The sequence below is a fragment of the Sminthopsis crassicaudata genome, chromosome 6, assembly GCF_048593235.1.
Source record: "Sminthopsis crassicaudata isolate SCR6 chromosome 6, ASM4859323v1, whole genome shotgun sequence".
NCBI lineage: Eukaryota > Metazoa > Chordata > Mammalia > Dasyuromorphia > Dasyuridae > Sminthopsis > Sminthopsis crassicaudata.
In genome coordinates this window covers 17,129,923-17,150,789 of record NC_133622.1, presented here as the reverse complement: position 1 = coordinate 17,150,789, position 20,867 = coordinate 17,129,923, and the positions used below count along the sequence as shown (strand labels likewise).

Sequence of the window (20,867 nt, the reverse complement as noted above, 5' to 3'; positions counted from 1 at the left end):
TCCCAGAACATGCTGCTGACCAGCAGCTCTCTCTCCTGAGCAGAGAGGGGGGCCCTCATAGCTTGCTGTATCTCAGACTCAATCCTCAACCTTCCCCTTGCTGCAAGTCCCCAGGGATGGAGATGAGGCTTTGTAAGCCTGGGCTGGGGGGCTAAGTCACTAGCTGGCATCTTCTCCAGCCAGATTTGGCCTGCCTGCCAGCCTTGTGGGGCCACAGAAGGACTGATTTCCTATTTATAGTCAGGTCTTCTCAAAAACCAAACTCACTTATTTTTTTTTAAATAAGTCTAACTATATTTATTTAAGAAAAAGAATTCTTTCATTCTTAAAAAAATGTTTCACATCCTGTTATCCCAGTATTTCTGGAGGGAGGGTAAGTAACTAGCCCAGTCAGAATTCATCCTGTACAATCCCTGTGGTTCTTGTCCCAGGGCTCTTTGGGAGCCAGAAATCATGTGAGGGATAACTGGGACTCTGGGAAGGACCATGCTTTGATCAAGTTTCTGCCAATGCTGAGCAAGCCCTACCTGCCAATGCGTTGGATTCTGGGGTAGAGAGTAGGGGTAGCAAATATCCGTGGTTCCATTTTTCCATTGAATAATTAATCATCTGCCTCTACCCTTCCCACACTCAGGGAAGGAAGGACATATAGGAACAAGAAATAATCCCATCTTTTCACTTCCCCTGTCATCCATTGACCTCCACTTTGCTGCTGGGAACCTTCAAGTCTGGACTTTCCTCCTCTTTCGTTATGGATGCAGTGTCAATAGAACTACTAGAGGTCTTGGAGGGCACTTCCTTGACATTTTCCTGCTTTCTCTTTAGTCCCCATTTCCAGGGCAGGAACACCACTTTGCAGCAAACACCTAAAAAGTAGCAGCAGCGCTGCTGGCAGCATTTTTCTCTGAGGAAAGTTATGATCTCATCCCAAGGCTCTAGGGAGCGCATCCACAGGGGTAACACGTAGTGGGCCTCAAAGGTCCACAGGGACATTATGATCAGCAGCACCAGTATGATGGGGACTGTGACGCTCACCAGCACAGTCCAACCTGCCAGCGAGAGGCCAAACACAACCAGGGGGAAGATAATAAAGCAGACATTCAGGTAGAAGATGGCAAACCAACGGTAGGTGGCCGAGATATTCCCCAGGCCCCTGGCAAGACGGATCGGCAGGCGCATGAACGGGATTGGGTACCACAGAAGAACTCCAGACAAGTTGAAGAAGAAATGGCACAGGGCAATCTGAAAGCAAACAGAGTAAACAGGATGAAAACTCAGGGAGACACACTAGAAGCCAATGAGGAAGAGGAAAGGGAAACCAGGAGGCGAGGGTGAGAAGGGATGGGAAAGATCAGAGGCACCACAGAAGTTATCCATGAATATTTACACTGTGGGCTAATCAGCTTAAGAGCCAGGAGGAAAAGCAGTCTGTTCATATTCTTATATGACTGGCTGTTATGGGGGCTGTGACCCAGAAAGCATCGACCCAAAGCCAGGGAGACTTGGGGTGGAAGCCTCTCTCAGCCTCACTTTGCTCATCTGAAATCAGCAATAGAGCCTTCAAACCCTGGGTTACTGTCGACGTCCAATGAGATCCTGGTGTCAAGAGCTTGGGAACCTTTCATGCACCCTACAAGTAAGACTCCTATTGTGGTCTTGTGGAAAGAACAAGCCATCTAAATGGGAGTCTAAAGCTATAATCGAAGCCAACAGGCATTGATTAAGTGCCACCTGGATGCAAAGCATCATGCAGAGGAAAAGCTCCTGCCCATAATCAGCTTACATTCTGCTCCTCTGAAGTCCTACCTCATGACCTTAATCTTCAGTAAAACCCTTGTCCTATGTACAAAAGGAGAACCAGATAATCTCAAAGATCTTTCCAACCCTTAAATCCTATGAAAATGGGCCTTTTTGCATCAAGGACTAAAATGCAAGGAAGAACCTGAGTCCCAGATTACAAATGAAACAAAGTTGACAATTTAAATCACTTTTGCAAGAGTGATTTCAAAAACAATTTAGATAATTAAAATGTTGCTCCAAATCGAATTAACTACCAGTGAGTTAAAAAGCAATGAATTTAATAAAAAAAAATATTGCATTCCAGAACCAATGGGACTTTTATTGTAATTGTTTTCCAAATCAGTTTTGGAATTCATTCTTTTACAAAATGAATTCCATTACCTTATGATGCTTTGACTCTACTCCTCCCCCTGCCCTCCCCCCACTCCTTTGTCACCTTTTTTCTACCCAGACATCCCCTGGCCTGCCTACACACCAGCAGATGCCACTGGCCTCCCTTCCCAGGAGAGAAGGGGAGACAGCTACCTGGTGAGGTAAAATGCTAAGGGCACCTCCATCCTGCCATGTCTGGGCTGCAAAGCTCCACCTTGACCCCTCTCTCCCGTTGGCTTTCATGGGATCACTCCTTGAATCCTTCTGCAGGATCTCTTATTTGTTCATCCCCTCCTATCCATTCCTAATGACATCACCAGTTTTTCATTTTTGTAACCTGCAAAATAATACTGTCTTTCCTCTGGTAAATACTATTTGGGTGATGTTGGGCAAGTCATTGAATCTCAAATTTTCTTATTTACAAAATGAGGGGAGATTGGACAGGATCATTTCTGAAAGCCCTTCCGTCTCCAGATCCACACTCCAGCCCTATTCCAAAGCCCCTCCTGGCTGATCCTTGACTCAAATGCATCCTCCATATACTCTTTTCCTAAATCAAATCTCCAGTGTCGTCCTACCTTTTGATCTGATACTGGTTGCCTTCCTAATGTATGAAGGATAAAAGCAAAATCCTTGGTTCAGTTCTCAGATCCCTCTAGAACCTGATCCTCCCTTGCCTTTTTTTTAGCATCACCTCAGCTGCTTCTAACCATCCAGCATCTAACAATCCCATCCTCATCATTCATACTACCACTATCCCTGCCATCATCACCATGCCAGCTTCACTGGAATCTAAAAAGATGCTCTTCACTTGCCATATTCCCGGGACCTTTGTTCCCCACCTTCCTCCTCTCAGAATGCCTTTCCTCCAGCTTTCTGCCTGAAGGGATCCTCAGAATCCCTCAAAGCTTCCCTCCCCCAGGAAACCAAAGGTCGCCTCTCCCTGCCCTGCACACAGAGCTTGGATCTATACCAGTCACCTAGCAAGTAACAGCTGAGATTCAAATTCACAACTTCAAACAAGTCAGACATTGTTTCCACCTTTTCTCGTTTTCGGACTCAGAGGAGGGCAAAGAGGGAAGTTATCCATACCAATCTATGTGGGGGACAGGGAACGAGTAGGAGACGTGAGATGAAACTTCACTGTAGAGAGCCAGAACTTTGGAGAAGTATACTTGAAGCAAGGTGTTAACTTGTAAAACTATACTAAGTACTACGTACATGTAAACTAGAGAATCATTATCTTAATTCCACTGAGTTAATATCTTGTTGTAGGAATAAATCAATCATACTGAATTTAGAGAACTATTACTCACCATGCTAAGCTAGATAACCACTGTCTTATCAATTCCACTGAGTTAGCACTTTGTTCCTACTCTTCTCCAAAGTTCTGGCTCTCTACATGTCACCACCCTCATTTGTTTATTAAGACACAAACTGAAGATATCTGGTCATTACTTAGGAAATTCAGCTCCTGAGAATAAGAGTTAGGGATGGTTCTAGCCCCCAAGTCACCTCGGCAGTGAGTCCCTTTGGGATATGGAGGATCTTTCAAAAAAGACCCCAGGGTGCTTATGGGAAGGATGGAGTGGGAAGCTGAGGAAAGAGCAGAAGGTCCCGACTGTGCATTCTGACCTGGAGGGAATTTTCCAAAGTGTTTCCAGGGCTGGCCAGAGCAGCCAGGATGGCCGTGGTGGTGGTGCCGATGTTGGAGCCCAGGGTCAGGGGGTACGCTCTCTCCAGGCTGATCACTCCGATGCCTAAAGAAAAAAATGAATGAATGACCGTGGCAGAACCACATGCAAAAATGGAGGCAACAGCATATGAATGGAGGGCAAAGGAAAAAACTCACCAACCAGAGGAGTGATTGTCGAGGTGAACACAGAGCTGCTCTGTACAATAAAGGTCATCCCAGCTCCAACAAGGATGGCCAGGTAGCCTGCCAGCCAGGCAAAGGGGAAGGGGAAATCTGCAGGAAGAGGAGACAAAAAAGGCATCATTTGGGTAATCATCCTGGTCAACAGGAGAATTTCCTGTCTCATGCAATAGATCACTCCAACATCCATCCAGAAACAGTCCTTTTATTACAAACCCATTCCAAAGCTTCTAGCAGAAATAGTTCACAGGCAGTCAGGGAGGAGGTTACTGGGAAAGGAGTCCTCAGGAGCTCTAGCCAATGTTCTAAAAGTGACTTTTATGGGGCAGCTAGGTGGTAGGGGATAGAGCTCCAGGTCTCAAGTCAGGAGGACCCGAGTTCAAATCGGGCCTTAGACACTTAACACTTCCTAGCTGTGTAACCCTAGATAAGTCACTTAACACCCCCCCAAAAAAATAAAAATGACTTTTATTTTTACTTTTCTTTGCATAAATGAAATAATGTTTTTAAGAAGCACTTAGCACAGTGCCCAGCACCTAGTAGGCATATTATAAATCCTAATCCCCTTTCATGTTCTCCATTGTTCCCACAGCTGGGTTCTAGATCAACTCAAGATGTCCAGGTCTGCATCTTAACTTCCTTGCCAAGTGAGAGAAAGGAGTTGGAGTAACTCACGTTTCCCACGTTCCATCAATATCTTATTTCACGACAACCTAATTGGGAAAGGTGGGAGAGCAGGGGCAGTGGATGATGAAATGAGCTGAAGCCAAAAGGGCTTTAATTAAGAAATATCCAGGTCTTCCCTGAGATGTAAGATGTGGGAAACAGAACTTGGGAGGGAGCAAAAAAATGTAATTAATGGATCAATAAGAATGGCTACAGGTTGTTAATTCTCTCCTTGGTGAGAGGTAGGGAAGGGGGGAAGAGAGAATCACACTTTATTAAGTTTCTACCATATACCAAACACTGCTCTACACACTTTGCAAACATTTTCTCATTTGATGCTCACAACCACCCTAGGAGGTAAGAAAGCGAAAATAGAGAAATATACAATGACTTGCTGAACACCATCCAGATAGTAAGTATCTGAGACTTGGACTCTCAGTCCCGCAGTTCTAACCATTGTACTATCTTGTATGCTCAGCCTATAAACTCTCTTCTTCCCTAAGAATAACGTTGATTATTTTTATGATTTTATTAATAATAACTGATTGCTTGTGCTTTTATTAATAATAACTTTATTTTTATGATTTTATTAACAATAATTGGCTATTTATGATTTTATTAATAATAATTTTGATCATTTAATAATAACTATTTTTATAACTTTGATAAGAATAACTGATTACTTTAGATGGTCAGCGATAGCCACCACAGCCATGCTCTGCCCACTTATTTCCTTTTCCTTGGACATTTTTCTTCTGTGTCTACATATGAGGCAGGAGGGAGAAGGAGCAGCTTGGCACTATCTTCCCTGGCCAGCCCTTTAGTATTTACAGTGACCTTATCAGGAATGCTACATGGATGATTTTATTTTTGTTTACATAGTCTTTCTTTCTTTCTTTCTTTTTTATTAGATCATAGAATCTTCAGACTTAAAGGAGGAAAAGTAGAGGACCAGAGACCTCCATTTACTTTTGCAAAGAGGCAGATTTGAATCCAGGCTCTCTGAATCCAAATTGAATGCTCTATTTTTCTATTGCACCACAAAGTTCATAGGTGTAAATGACTTGTCCGAGATTACACAGCTAATGAGTGTCTGACCAAGAAGGATGGACTTGGCCGTGAGAATGACCTAGGGGCCAATCCTCCTTGGCTTTAGTAACCATGGAGAATCATTGAACATCTTTCAAATGGGAATACCAGTGTTCATGTGGCCACCTCAGAGGAATGAATGCATTGATGTCTGTAAGGAATCTGCCAACTCTAGAGCTCTCTGGTTTACTAGGGGATAGAGAAAGGGATGTGTGCTGTGATTTCTTTGTGATAGGAGACCCTCAGGTGGGGAAACTCTCACCAGTGCAAGTCGGCAAATTCTCTGTCACATGGTCCTGAAGAATTGTCTAGAATGCTTAAAAGATTAAGGGAGTTGGTCACACAGACAGTATGGGTCAAAAATAGAACTTGAACTCAATATTTTTCTGCCTTATATAGATCAGCTCTCTATCCACCATATCATGCTTCCTCTCTTCATTACCATTTTAGCCTCCTAAAGGGAATTATCTTACAAAGAGTCTGTAAGAAATATGGTAGAGGCTAATTCCTATTTTCCTCAGTCTCTCTGGACAACTAAACCAGACGCTCCAGGTTCAGCTCTTTCTTATTCAGGACATAACATCACAGCCATGAGCCTTGTGTTGGGCTCAGGAACATTTCTAGCACAATAATACAAATTCAAAATAAAGGAGATGACATGCATTTCTAGGACTGTCGATCAGAAGAAAATCCAAGCAGGGACTGGGTCATCTAGAGTTCTTGCCTCCAGATAGGTGGGCTCCATGTGGATCTCAGGGAGCACCATGGGAGGAGAGCTAGCAAGTGAAAAAAGGACTTTCATTAGGACTCTACCTATAGAAAGGCCCAGGGAGGCTGAAGTGATTACCTGTATTGATGGTTTTCTTAATTACTGCAGCAACTCGTCCCTTGAGCATAGAGTTCAGGATCTTGACAATCAAGATCAAGCAGGTGCACAGGACCAACAAGGAGAGGGAAAGAAGGATGAGTCCAATGCCTGAATCTGACAGGTCGACATTCACAAATAAGTGTTTACCTGCAGGAACAAGAATCATCACTTATCAAGAGAAGTTCAAACTATGAGAACCTTCCTTGAAGTTGACATTGACTCTTCTAGGGCTTAGCTGTGTTTCTCTCCCAAGCATTTCCTCATAACCCAATCATCTTTTTCTTCCTCCTCCTCCTCCTCACCTGAACTGGGTACATGATGTCACGTAAAGCACTGTGCCTTATATAAAATGATTCTAATTCAGAAAAAGATGATAGAGTCAAGAGAAATCTTACTAATGGAATTTAGATTAAATCCAAATAACATTTAACCCTGAAACTCTGATTTAGAGTAAGAGTTCCCCACCCTTTTGTGAGAAGTCAACTTTTATTCCCTAAAATGCCTTGAAATGTAAAGGTGTGGGAGTTAAATGAGAGCTAAATTTCTGTATACCCATTATAACACAGTGGAAAGAGCAGTGGATTGGAAGATTGAATTCTGGGTTGGAATCTTGTTTCTGCTCTCTGGTGTTATTTCTGTTGACAGGGGTGGGTTTCTTCCCTTATCTGAATGTCAGGTTTCCTGCTCTAATATTTTATGATCTTTGCATCATAGATGGCATTTACCCCTTTCCAGGAATATCCATTGCCTGAGTTTATATTACTTGTTTGTTACTTTAGTTTACCTGTATTGGAAATACAATATATAGTAATAGAGTGTTTTGTATACTGAATACAGATAATATACAAATAATAAAGTAGTTTGTAAACTGAAAATGCGATGTAACAGAATAATAATAACAATCACCAACAACTTTTATTCTCTACCCCAAAAGACTTGAGCAGTAACTTATTTTATTAGAAGACATAGGAGGGCACTTGCATGTTGGGTATCCTCTACACCAGTGGTCCTCAGACTTTTTAACTAGGGGGCCAGTTCACTGTCCTTCAGACTGTGGGAGGGCGGGACTATAGTAAAAACAAAAACTCACACTCTGTCTCCATCCCTCAGCCCATTTGCCATAACCCAGCAGGTCTCATTAACATCCTCAGCAGGCTGTATCTGGCCCGAGGGCAGTAGTTTGAGAACCTCTGCTCTACACAGTGTACAAAGGAACCCACTAATGCAGTCTTGGGTATTTTAGGATTATGGTGAAAAAGGGAAATTACAGGAGAGGAGAAAAAGGCAATCTCCCCCCCCCAAATGAAAGAAGACATGGGAAGAGACAATAAAAGGGGGAACAGGGGCAGCTAGGTGGCGCAGTGGATAGAGCACCAGCCCTGAATTCAGGAGGGCCTGGGTTCAAATCTGGAATCAGACACTTAACACTTCCTAGCTGTGTGACCCTGGGCAAGTCACTTAACCCCAGCCTCAAAAAAAAGGGGGGGGGGAACAAGAGAAAAGAGGATGTACAGAAGACCTCATCCCTTCTTTGAAAACTGCTGGATCATGGAAGTAGGATATCTTTGCTTATCTGAAAGATCACAGCTACACAATTTCTCAGTCTGGTGCTGACTATCTTGTAGATGACTTAGCTTCAAGGACCCACTGAGAGTTGACTAAAGGTTGAGAGTTGCAAATTATGTCAGTTCATTAGGGGCTTTATCATTGGCTCATTCAGGGTCTCCTCTGTACTTTGAGTCAAATGTTTCTTGAAAATATGACAATTCAAATAAATAGGTTAACACTTATATAGTACTTTAAGATCTACAAAATACAGAAGTACCCTTGACCTCTGGAAGTCAAGATAGCAAAATGAGGCACAAAATCATTTTAACTCTCCCAAATTCTCCTCCAGACAACCATGAAATAATACCTCAAAATGAATTCTGGAATGGCAAACAAAAACAACAAAAAGATGGGATGAAACAAGTTTTCATCTCAAAGCAATTTTGAAGGTTTCACTCAGGTAAAAGGGGAGCATAGGCCAGTGTTAGGATTACAAGGTGATAACTCAGGTTGTCTAAATAATTCTCTAGCTCAGAGTTCACACCTTTGAAAGGAGTTTGGGGGGGAGTTTACATGTTTAAAGGAGTTTGTACCTTTAAGAGGAGCAAGTTCATTGGTTGAAGTATTTTCCCACAAGCCCCCGAGTTCTCACAGGCTCATTCTCTGGGAGAATAAAAGAGGAGGGCAGTAGGGCATCAAAAACCTCACACTGAAGTATAGAAAGGCAGAGATATTAAATATCTTACACTCTCAGATATGATAAGCAAATTAGAAGAGTAAGGGATAGTTTACCCATCAGATTTTTTGGAGAAGGGAAGAATTTATGGCCAAAGAAGCACTAGAGAACATTATAAAATGCAAAATGGACAACTTTGATTACATTAAATTAAAAAGGTTTTGCACAAACAAAATCAACATAGCCAAGATTAAAAGGGAAACAAAAAGCTGGAGAAAAAATTTTTACAACCAGAATTTCTAATAAATAACTCAGGTCTAAAATATATAAAGAACTGAGTCAAAAATTTATAAGAATACAAATAATTCTCCAATTGAGAAATGGTCAAAGAATATAAACAGATAATTTTACAATGAAGAAATTAAAACCATCTGTAGTCATAAAAATTTTTCTAAATAACTATTGATTAGGAAATGCAAAACTACTCTTCTAGGAATCTCTTCACACATGTCAGAAAGGGATGGATACATGGATTGGTGAATTGAGTCAATATAATTAAAATAACAATTCTACCTAAATTAATTTGTTTATTCAATGTCATGCCAAACTGTGAAAAATTATTTTATAGAGTTAAGAAAAAACAACAAAATTCATTTGGGGAAAAAAAAGGTAAAAAATATCAAGAGAATTAATGGAAAAATATATGATGGAAGATGGTCTATCAATACTAAATATTTACTATATTATATAGCACTAATCATCAAAACAATCTGATAACAGCTAATAAATAAAATGGCAGAAAAGTGGAATAAATTAGGTACATGACACACATAACAAATGACCAGAGTAACCTAGTATTTGAACAGCACTAGATTTCATACATGCCACAATCTAAAAACCCCAGTTTCTGGGACAAAAACTCATTATCTGAGAAAAATTGATGGAAAAACTGGGAAAATATTATGGCAGAAAGTAGGTAGTAAGCAATCTCACACCATACACCAAGATATTAAATAGGTACATGATTTAGACATCAAGGGTGCATAAGCAAATTAGGAGAGCAAGGAATAGTTTACCTGTTACATATCTATGGAGAAAGGAAGAATTTCAAAACAACAAAAAACAGAGAAAATTAATATCAAATGGGTAAATTTGATTATATTAAATTTAAAAGGTTTTGCACAAGCAAAACTAATGCAACCAAAATTAGAAGAAAAATAGAAAACTGGAGGGGGAGACATTTAAAGTAAAAATCTTTGTAACAAGCCTCATTTTTCAAATATATAAAAAAAGACCTTAGATTTATAAGGGAAAAATTTATGGCCAAAAAAGCACTAGAGAACATTATGAAATTCAAAATGGACATTACATTAAAAAGGTTTTGCACAAACAAAACCAATGTAGCCAAGATTAAAAGGGAAGTAGAAAGCTGGAGAAAAAAAATTTACAGCCAGTGTTTCTGATAAATCACTCAGTTCTAAAATATATAAAGAACTTTCCCCAATTAATAAATGGTCAAAAGGATATGAACAGGCCACTTGTGGATAAAGAAATCAAAGCTATCTATAGTCATGAAAAAATGCTCGAAATTACTATTGATTAGAACAACGCAAATTAAAACCATTCTTGAGGTGCCACCCCACATCTATCAGATTGGCTAATATGACAGAAAAGGAAAATTATAAATTTTATTTTTAAAATTTATATTTATTTATATTTTATATATTATCATGTATATTATATTATATATAATTTTATATATAAATTTATATTTATGCAAAAAATTGGGACACTAATACAGAATTCTGGGTCCAAAGCACCATCCACTATGAGGAAAAACGTTCAATTTGATGGAGCTATGTTTGAGCCTCAGTGTCTAAATTACTCCCTAGCAGTAAACTAGACATTTTGGTACATAGCAGAATATATTTTAATTCGACTCTTGGACCTATAGAAGCAGAATTTTATTGCTGGAAGAGACAAGAGAGGCCATCTCCAGCCCACTCATTTTAGAGATAAGAAAATCAAGACCCAAGAAGAATTTAAGTGACTTGCCCACAGTCACATGTATATCAGGCAACAGAGTTGAAAATTGAATTCAGATTACTCTGACTTTTAAAATTCAGGTTCTTTCTACTGTAATATGGAATCTGAAATTCAAATCTGTCTTTTTCTATTTCTATCATGCACATGGATATGCTTACTGATCCTGCCTCTCAAGAAAAAATCTTTTGTATCCTAAGGACCAAGACTCAGTCACAGTCTTTCATAAATCTCCCTGATTTCCATGAAATGCAAAGTCCCAAAATATGCTTAACCAATGGATTAAACTTGGAATACAGGAAATTTTATGGATTTTATCCTAGCAAAACCAAAGAGTTAATGAAACTCCCTAGAGTATCCCCTATTCAGAGACTAAAATAAATCCAGCAATGGAGAGCTAACTCCCTAAGAGAAGAAAAGCCAGTAAATGTCAGAATTTAATACTAGAAGGAACAGCACTAGTCTTCATACATGTCACTCAAGCTAGGAATGGTATCTAGGAGTCAGTGGGGTGTGATGCAAAGAACATCCTAGCAAGCAGTCTGCCATTAACTAGTGAGATGACCTTATGGATCTCATTTCTCTTTTATAGCTGATTCTCAAGCTTCTGTTCTCAGTATCTTCATGCCATTAAAAATAATGGAGGAGCTGTCCAAAGACTTTTTGTTTATATGGGTTCTATTTAGAGATATTTACCACATTCGAAATAAACTTGTAGCTCCTCCAAAAGGATTTCAAAGACCCCCAGGAGTTTCTGGACTGCACTTTGAGAACCATGTTTTATAAAATGGGGATAATATTTCCCTTCAGGCAGGCAAGTTAATACACCCATGCAAGGAGCTAAAGTATTGGGGAGATGAATTCTCAGGGCCCTTTGAACGTCAGGATTATTGTCAGAAAGTCAGAGCAATGTCCTGCAAATATCTGGGATCCATATGAACAAAGATGGCTTGGGTCTCAGAGGCCAACCTGGGTCTCAGAGGACATTGCCTCAATGACTCCAGTGTATATAAGAACTCCATGTGAAAGTTGACTTATCCCTGCCTCCAAACTATATTCCTAAGAGCTGTCTGACTTGTTTTAGACTTGGGTCAGAACTTCCAAATGCCTCAGAGGTCAGTCTGGACCAGTGTTACAGAGAAGATCAGACAAATGCAATGAGGATTTTTTGGAGCTCTTTGCCCTGCCTCCTGTACATTAAATGTTCATTTGCATCAGTTAAAGAGAAGATTAGTTATTCCTTAAAGTAGTCCTAGCCACCTTCTCCTCCCCTAGGATACTACTTTTTTTTAAAATTAATTTTATAATTATAACATTTTTTGACAGTACATATGCATAAGTAATTTTTTTTACAACATTATCCCTTGTACTCCCTTCTGTTCCGAGTTTTTCCCCTCCTTCCCTCTACTCCCTCCCCTAGATGGCAGGCATTCCTATACATATTAAATATCTTATAGTATATCCTAGGTACAATATATATGTGCAGAACCAAATTTTGTTGTTGTTGTTGTTGTTGCAAAGGAAGGATTGTATTAGGAAGGTAAAAATAATCTGGGGAGAAAAACAAAAAATGCTAACAGTTTACACTCATTTCCCAGTGTTCCTTCTCTGGATGTAGCTGATTCTGTCCATCATTGATCAAGTGGAATTGGATTAGCTCTTCTCTATGTTGAAGATAAGGGATACTACTTTCAATACTCCTTTTACAGAGCTGTCTTTTTGGCCAACAGTCAATTGTCATATCAAGGACTATCTTGCTATCAATGACTGATGGAAGAGGAGGAGTAAATACAGAAAGTGAGCAGTCTGAACTATGCTGATGACTGTTAAATCTTCCCCAGACTCCTATAGCTCTATTTCATGGCACTTATTTACCCAAGACTTTTTTTGTCCTGCATTTGTTCTCCTAGCAAAAAAGGAGCATGGAGTTATAAATTCAGGAAAGATGAATTTCCAGCCAATTTTCTACTCACATTTTTCAATGTTCTTTTTATGTGTTACGTTGTGGAGTGTCCAGGTCAAGTTCCCTTCGGTCCAGCATAAAGTAGGAGAGGAACAATTTTCTCGGAAGGCTACAGTAACGTTGCTTAAAGACTACGTGACATCATACAGAAGGAAAAAGAATACCTGTTAATAAAGGTGGTTTTCTATGTGAAGATACAATTTACAGCACTGAAGACATGTCCCCACTTTTACCCTCTTCTCTACCTCATTTTCCCTTTACTCCAGGACACTAAATTTATAGAACACCAATAACAATTGTAATCCCTCAAAATCACAGGAGGAATGGAAGATTCTCAGGCCCCCACCTATGTCCTTTGAATCATTTTCTGATACTTACCACATTTTTTGAAGTTTTACACCAAATCTTTACCAAGCTTTTGATTTTTGCTGCCTCATTTCCTGCAGCAATTTCAAATATGACTTTTTTATCCAGCTGAGAGAAACAACAGATATGAGAAAAAGAGTTAGCCTGTTCTTCAGCTATGATTTGTGACTTAAAAATTAGTTACTCTCCTAGAGGTTCCAATATATAAGAAAAAAAAAAACAGGCCTCATTTCCAGAAGACCACATTTACACATGTAACCTTTCCTCATCTCAGCCCAATAGACTCTTTTGCCCCATTCTAGAGGTCCCAGTACACCACCACCTTATCAGTGGGGATCTTTTTTTGTCTTCCTCAATACCTGGCCCATGATAAGGATTTAATAAATGCTTTTTGCTTGATTGCTTCTGGCAGGAGGCATCCCTTGGAAAATAGCTTGACCTGATCTGAGGGTCTAGCTGCCAAAATATTGACCTACTGAAAGCCAATACTGTTGGGTCAAGATAAAAAACAAAACAAAACAAAACAAAACAAAACAAAACAAAACAAAACAAAACAAAACAAAAAACAAACAAAAAAACCCAGAATCATCAGGTACAAAATAGCAGACCAGATGAGTCTCTCCTTTGGCCACAATGGTGGTAAGAAACAAAACTTGGTGCTTGAAGCAAGCTAGTGCTTGCTTCTTAGCTCCATTCACCTACACAATGAAATGAGAAAGATACAAGGGTGAGAAGCATCCTATTAGGGCCAACAACTTAGGAAAAGAGACAACTGTTAACTCCCCTTCCAAGAGAACCAGTTGGATCACAGGTGCTACTTTACCCTCTTATTGGCTCAGACTTAAAATAAGAGAGTCTTGATAACCACCTGGATGATGAGTTTTGTTAAGGGCTTGGTGATGACTTTCAGCAGGTCCGGAGCATCTTCTCCACTGTTGATGTGAAAGTAGTTAATTACTATACGACTGACACTGAGGAGGTAGTCTGTGGCCACCTCCAGGGGCAGCAGCACCAGCACCGACAGCCAGTTAAAGAAGTCGTGGACAGTAGCTCCTGCAAAAGCCCTGGAGCAAGAAGAAAACCCAAAGAAAGAGAAAAGGATGAAGCAGTTACTCTAGAATGTCATATAGTTATTATATAAAGAGAGACACAGGAGAGGGTTCTCCATCTAAAGTTAAAAAGCTCTGAGTTTAAACATAGTCTTAGACACCTCCTGATTCTATTACCATCTCAAGTCAATTAACTTCAGTTTCCTCAGCTATAAAAGATTAGAATAATAATCAGCCATTCTCACAGGACTGTAATGAGATAATATTTGCAAATTAAGCACCATAGTAGATGCTTAATAAATGCTCATTCCTTCTACTCTTTCATGATCATTTTGGTTTACATTTTGAAGTCTAATTCATTTTCATGTTTCACCCAATACTAATATTTTAACTACTTTTTAAAAATATTTTTCATTTCCTAAGCAGAACCAGGAGATCATTACACCCCACAATAACAAGATTATACGATGATCAACTCTGATGGATGTGGCTCTCTTCAACAATGAGATGATTCAAATCAGTTCAGCAAAGAAGAAAATCAGCTACACCCAGAGAGAGAACTATGGGAAATGAGTGTGGACCACAACACAGAATTTGCACTCTTTTTGTTATTGTTTGCTTGCATTTTTGTTTTCCTTCTCAGGTTTTTTTTCTTTCTTTCTAGATCTGATTTTTCTTGTGTAGCAAGATAACTGTATAAATATGTATACACATACATTATTATTATTATTATACACATATATTTAACATATACTTTAACATATTTAACATGTATTGGACTATCTGCCATCTTGAGGAGGGGTAAGGGGAAGGAGGGGAAAAGGTGGAACAGAAAGTTTTGCAAGGGCCAATGTTGAAAAATTATCCATGTGTATGATTTGTAAATAAAAAGATATAAAAATAAATAAATAAAATAATAAAATTTTTATTTCCAAATTCTTTTTTCTCTTCCCTCTACCTCATGAATTGAAAAGGCAAGAAATAATATTAACCATTATACACATGAAGTAATGCAAAATATATTTCTACATTTGCCATATTGTATAACAGCAACAAGAAGAAAAAAAGGAACGAAATATGCTTCAATTTGCTCTTAGAATCAAACAGTGCTTGCTCTAAAGGTGGATTGCATTTTTTCATCATGAATCTTTTAGAATTGTTATGAATCATAATTTGTTTTTGTGGTTGTTTTATCCCTTTCTTTTATAATAGCTTTTTTATTTTTCAAAATATATGCAAAAATAGTTTTCAACATTCACCGTTGCAAAACTTTGTGTTCCAAATTTTTCTCCCTCTCTCCCCACTTAAGACAGCAAGTGATCCAGTATAGGTTAAACATGTACAATTCTTCTAAACATATTTCCACATTTATCATGCTGCACCAAAAAAAAAATCAGATCAAGAATGGGAAAAATGAGAAAGAAAAAAACAAGCCAGCAAACATCAATAACAACAAAGATGAAAATATTATGTTCAATCCTCATAGGCTCTTTCCATCACAACTCTGTTAGAACTGGCCCCAATCACCTCATTGTTGAAATTAGCCAGATCCATCAGCGTTGATTATCACATAATCTTGTTGCTATGTACAATGTTCTCTTGGTTCTAGTCACTTCACTTGACATCAGCTCATGTAAGTCTCTCCAGGCCTTTCTAAAATCAGCCTGCTGATCATCATGAATCACAAAATTGATCAGAATAACTAAGTCTTTCACAGTTACTCATCATTACAATATTGTTGCTACTGTGTACATTTTGATTCTTTTCATTTCATTTTACATCAATTCATATGTCTTCCCAGATTTTTTCTGAAATTGTCTCCTCCCTGATTTTTTATACTCCAATAGTTTCCATTATAATCATATGTCACAACTTAATTAGCTATTTCCCAACTGATGGGCATCCCTTCAGTTTCCAATTATTGGCACAATAAAAAAAGCTACTATAAATATTTTTGTACTTATGAGTCTTGTTCCTTTTTCTTTTTGTATTCTCTTAGAGATTTATGTATATCGAAGCATCGTTGCTGGGTCAAAGGGCATGCAATTTTTATAGTTTTTTTTGGCATAGTTGCAAACTGTTCTCCAGAACAGTGGGATCAATTCACAATTCTACCAATGACACATTAGGGTTTTTTTTTATATTTTCCCCAGGTAAAGGTAAAAACAATATTTGGGGGGAAGGGTTATGCATGTACATTCTTCTGTTTTTATATATATTTCCTTGTGAATCATATTGGGAGAGAAAGATCAGAACAAAATGCAAAAACCATGAGAGAAAAAAATAGAAAAAGAGGAAATTGTTTCCATTTGTATCTCTCTAATCAATAATGACTTAAAACATTTTTGTAAGACTATTGATAGCTTTGATTTCTTGTTTTGAAATCTACATGTTCATATCTTATGATCATTTATCATTTGGGGAATAACTCTTATATTTATAAATGTGGCTCAGTGCCCTATATATTTGAGAAACAAAGTCTGTATCAAAGAAACTTTCTGTAAACAATTTTTTCTCCCAATTTCCTGCTTTCCTTCTAATTTTGGTTTTGTTTGTGGGGAAAAAAAATCAAAAATATTTATCATACATTCCATGATCCTTATCTCACCTCTTTTTTGGCCATAAATTCTTCCTTTTATGTATAGATCTGACAAGCAAATTTTTATGTGCTCCCCTAATTTGCTTATGATATTACCCTTTATGTCTGTCATACCCTCCCATTCTGACCTTAAGTTGCTAGAAACTGTGAGTTTATTGGTCACTTCTGCCAATTTTACAAAATTATTTATCTTAAATTATCTTTCCTCAACCTATTTTAGGACAAGTGTTTTTCCTTTGAGACATTTTACCTTTCCTTCTATTTTTAAAATTCTTTTGTTTGTTTTACTGCTTTCTTATTTTTTCTTATTTATTTATTTTTAATGGATAATGCTTTATGAATCATGTGGAGAGAGAAAAATCAGAACAAAAGGGGAAAACCTTGGGAAAGAGGAAAAAACAAAACAAAACAAAAAAGGCATGAACATAGCTTGTGTTGATTTATATTCAATCTCCATACTTCTTTTTCTGGATGCAGATGGCATTTTCTATCCAAAGTCTATCGGGATTGTCTTGGATCACTGAACCACTGAAAAGAATCAAGTCTTTCATAGTTGATCATCAGTGTATTCCTGGTTCTGCTTGTTTCGCTTAGCATCAGTACATGTAAATCTTTCTAGGTCTTTCTAAAATCAGCTTGTTCATCAATTTTTAGAGGAATAATATTCCATTCCCTTTATGTTCCATGTTTTATTATTTTCTTGATATCTGACAGAAGCACCAACTTCCATTTGATCCATTCTCATTTTTTAAAACTTATTTTTTTTCAGTGAGTTTTTATAACCTTTTTACCAAACTATTCATTCTCTTTCCATATTTTCTTGTATTGCTCTTCTTTTCATTTCCCAATTTTTCTGCTCCCCTTAATTGATTTTTGAAATCATTTTTCACTTTAAAAAATTGCTTTAATGCTTCTATAAATTCTTGTTGGGCTTCAGTTTAATCTGCATTTGTTAAGATATTACTTGTAAATTTTTTCAAATGATTGCCTTCTTTGAAGTCGTTTGAGCTATCCTGCCACAATAAAAGACCCACACACTTATACACATATCTATATTAACACATACATAGAACAACATGCATGCACGTCTACATATATACTCAGAAACATATATACAAATATGCATTTACCCATACATAAACATGCATCTAAAACAATGTAAATATGGCTGACATATAATGTAGATTAATCTCTTGCTTGAATCTGTAAGTCTGACTTTGTCTAAAATCAATAATTATTAGCCATATTTTTTTCTAATAAAGCCTATGCCTGATCCTTGTTATAATATTTGTGTATATCACTTCTTTCTCTGTTTTACTTTAATTCTGCTCCTTACCTTGCCTTTCTATATCTTTGTCTCCTCCCACCCATAGATCCTTCCTTGTCTTCTTACCTCATCCCTTGCATCTCCTTTTGTCCATCCCTCCTTCCCTCTTATTTTATAAATTTTGGAAACCGCTATACTTCATGATATACATGTAGTATTGCCTATTTAAACCATTCCCAATGTATGTTCACCCCAAAGCTTATACTATAGTTAAGCACAGATATATTTAATTGATATATACATACATACAGGAACACACCCACATCCCCAAATATATTCACATATATATTCACACTCATCCACAGACCCATATGCATTTACCCATACATAAAGATGCATCTAAAACAATGTAAATATGACTGACATATAATGTAGATTACTTTCTTGCTTGAATCTGTAAGTCTGACTTTATCTTAGATCAATGATTATTAGCCATACTTTTTTTTTCTAATAAAGTCTATGCCAGATCCTTGTTGTAGTATTTATGTATATCTCTTCTTTCTCTAACTGTCCTACTTTAATTCTGCTCCTTACCTTGCCTTTCTATAATCTCCCACCCATAGATTCTTCCTTATCTTCTTACCAGCCCTTTGCATCTCCTTTTGCCCATCCCTCCTTCCCTCTTCTTTTATAAATTTTGGAAGGCGCTATACTTCATGATATATATGTAGTATTGCCTATTTAAACCATTCCCAATGTGAGTATGTTCACCCTAAATGTATATTAGTTCTGTTTATGGGAGATATCTGAAGAGCTTGACATTTACTGGCCCACTCCGCTATCTTCCCAGAATCCTCCCCTATAACATTAGCTTTTGATAGTCACATTTTTTAGTTATTTGCTTATTTTTTTCAGCCTGTTTCTTGACTTTGGATTTATTTTAGAGTTGGACTCCACTGACCTCAATGGGAGAGGGATGACAGGAATTTCTAAAGCTCTATCTAGGGTTTGTAGGATTTTCAGTGTTTCCAAAGTGGTGTGACAGAGAGAAATCTAGTCATTTTTTCTCCTGGTCTGCATTCTGGTCCCAGGTATAGTGACTGAGATTATTCCTTTCTGTCCTTGAATTGAAACCTGGAATTGGGTAATGGGAGACAAAACTCCCAATGGAGCTAGATTCTGTGTCCAGTGTTAGCAAAGGGGTTCCCTAGACTCTCTTTCTGATCAGATGCTCATTCCGTTTACCATGCCTGGGTAATTACAGCTCCTAGTATTGCTAGGAAGGCCTACAGTCAGTGCTGCTTCATTCTCCCAGCCAACCCCCACCGCAGTGTCATAGACCTCTGATTCTCTCTTTTTCTTCAAGCTTTCCTGGCTGGAATAATGACTCACTATGATTTTGTCAGCTTTTCTACTAGATACAATTTGATGTGTTTTCCATGGCTATTTTGTAGAAGAGTTTTGAGGGGAAATTCGGCAATTTTAACCCTTCAGTCCAACATCCTCTATCTTATTATATGCCATGTTTTATTATTTTCTTGATGTCTGATAAAGAGGCATTAACTTCCACTTGATTTTGATAAAATGTGGGAACTATAGGGAAGTGACATACTAAAAAGAGGCATCTCATAGAAATTCTCTTGATTCCAATTAATAGACTCACAATGTGAATCTATTGCAGGGGTGAGAAATATCCAGTCCAGGGGTAATAAGACTTGGGAAATTATTTGGCCCTGCCAAAGCAACTGCAAGCAGATGATGAGCTAAAAACCAGGTACAATACCCTCCCACTGCTTGAGTTTTTAAGTTGATAATTTTGCATGGCTTGTGAATTATATAAATATCCAAATAACCCTTAGCAGAAACAAGGTCCCCCAAGGGGGGAAAAATATTATTGGGATAGATAAAGCACCAATGATTTGCTGGGCATTTACCCTAGAAGAATGCTATTTAGTTTTGTAGTGTTTGTGACTCACAGGCAGAAGTAGAACTAGATGAACAAGAGACAAAGCATGTTAAATATGACAGAGAGAAGGCCCAATGACACAGGTTGTCCACAGCATGTATGTATCTAGTTATCTTCTACTAACACTCTTCTATTCATTAAGAGACAAGGTATGGCATTTACTATCAAGAAACAGTGCAATTTCACAACATAAATTCCCATCTGAGTTTCCCCACCAGAATCTGTCTCAGTGTCATTCCTAATTACAATTGTTGGTTGTTCTTTGTTCTCAAAAAAAGACCATGATTTCAGGGAGATGATGCTATGACATGCAAGTAAATTGGACTGATGTGAGGGAGGGCCATACTAGATCACCTGCCTCATTTTCCTCTCCAGAGCCTGCCTGGGTCCTGTGGCCAGATATAGATCAGGATGACTGGAGGTGGTCCAGGATGCCTTTTTAAGCCATTTTAAGCAAAGGTCTTCAACAGGTCTCAGTTTAACTAAGGTCAATTCCTGATTCTAAAGATGAACAAGTTTTCTAACTTACTCAGTTCAGAAAATTAAATATTGATGATATTCCCTTCACAAGGGAAACAAAGATTCCCTTTGTTATTCAGCACTATTACCACCCCCAATGACCTCTTACCTATTCCCAGACCAGACCAGAGTCCTAGAATATGTTTTGCTTTTTATGAGTCTAGAAGAACGAAATGTTAAAAGAGAATGCGTTGTACTAA

General features: G+C 38.1%; 1 protein-coding gene across 1 annotated transcript in view; it reads right to left on the bottom strand.

The window, feature by feature from the left end:
* Positions 1-270: 270 nt before the first annotated feature.
* Positions 271-20,867, bottom strand: part of LOC141545780 (sodium-dependent phosphate transport protein 2B-like) — a 32,524-nt gene continuing 11,927 nt past the window's right edge. The window contains exons 5-11 of the mRNA XM_074273039.1: positions 14,136-14,331; positions 13,280-13,375; positions 12,912-13,032; positions 6,651-6,818; positions 4,025-4,141; positions 3,808-3,932; positions 271-1,242 (exon numbers count right to left, since the gene is read on the bottom strand). Of these exons, the coding sequence (XP_074129140.1) occupies positions 688-1,242; positions 3,808-3,932; positions 4,025-4,141; positions 6,651-6,818; positions 12,912-13,032; positions 13,280-13,375; positions 14,136-14,331 (1,378 nt within the window). The 3' untranslated portion in view covers positions 271-687. The remainder of the gene's footprint in view (positions 1,243-3,807; positions 3,933-4,024; positions 4,142-6,650; positions 6,819-12,911; positions 13,033-13,279; positions 13,376-14,135; positions 14,332-20,867) is intronic.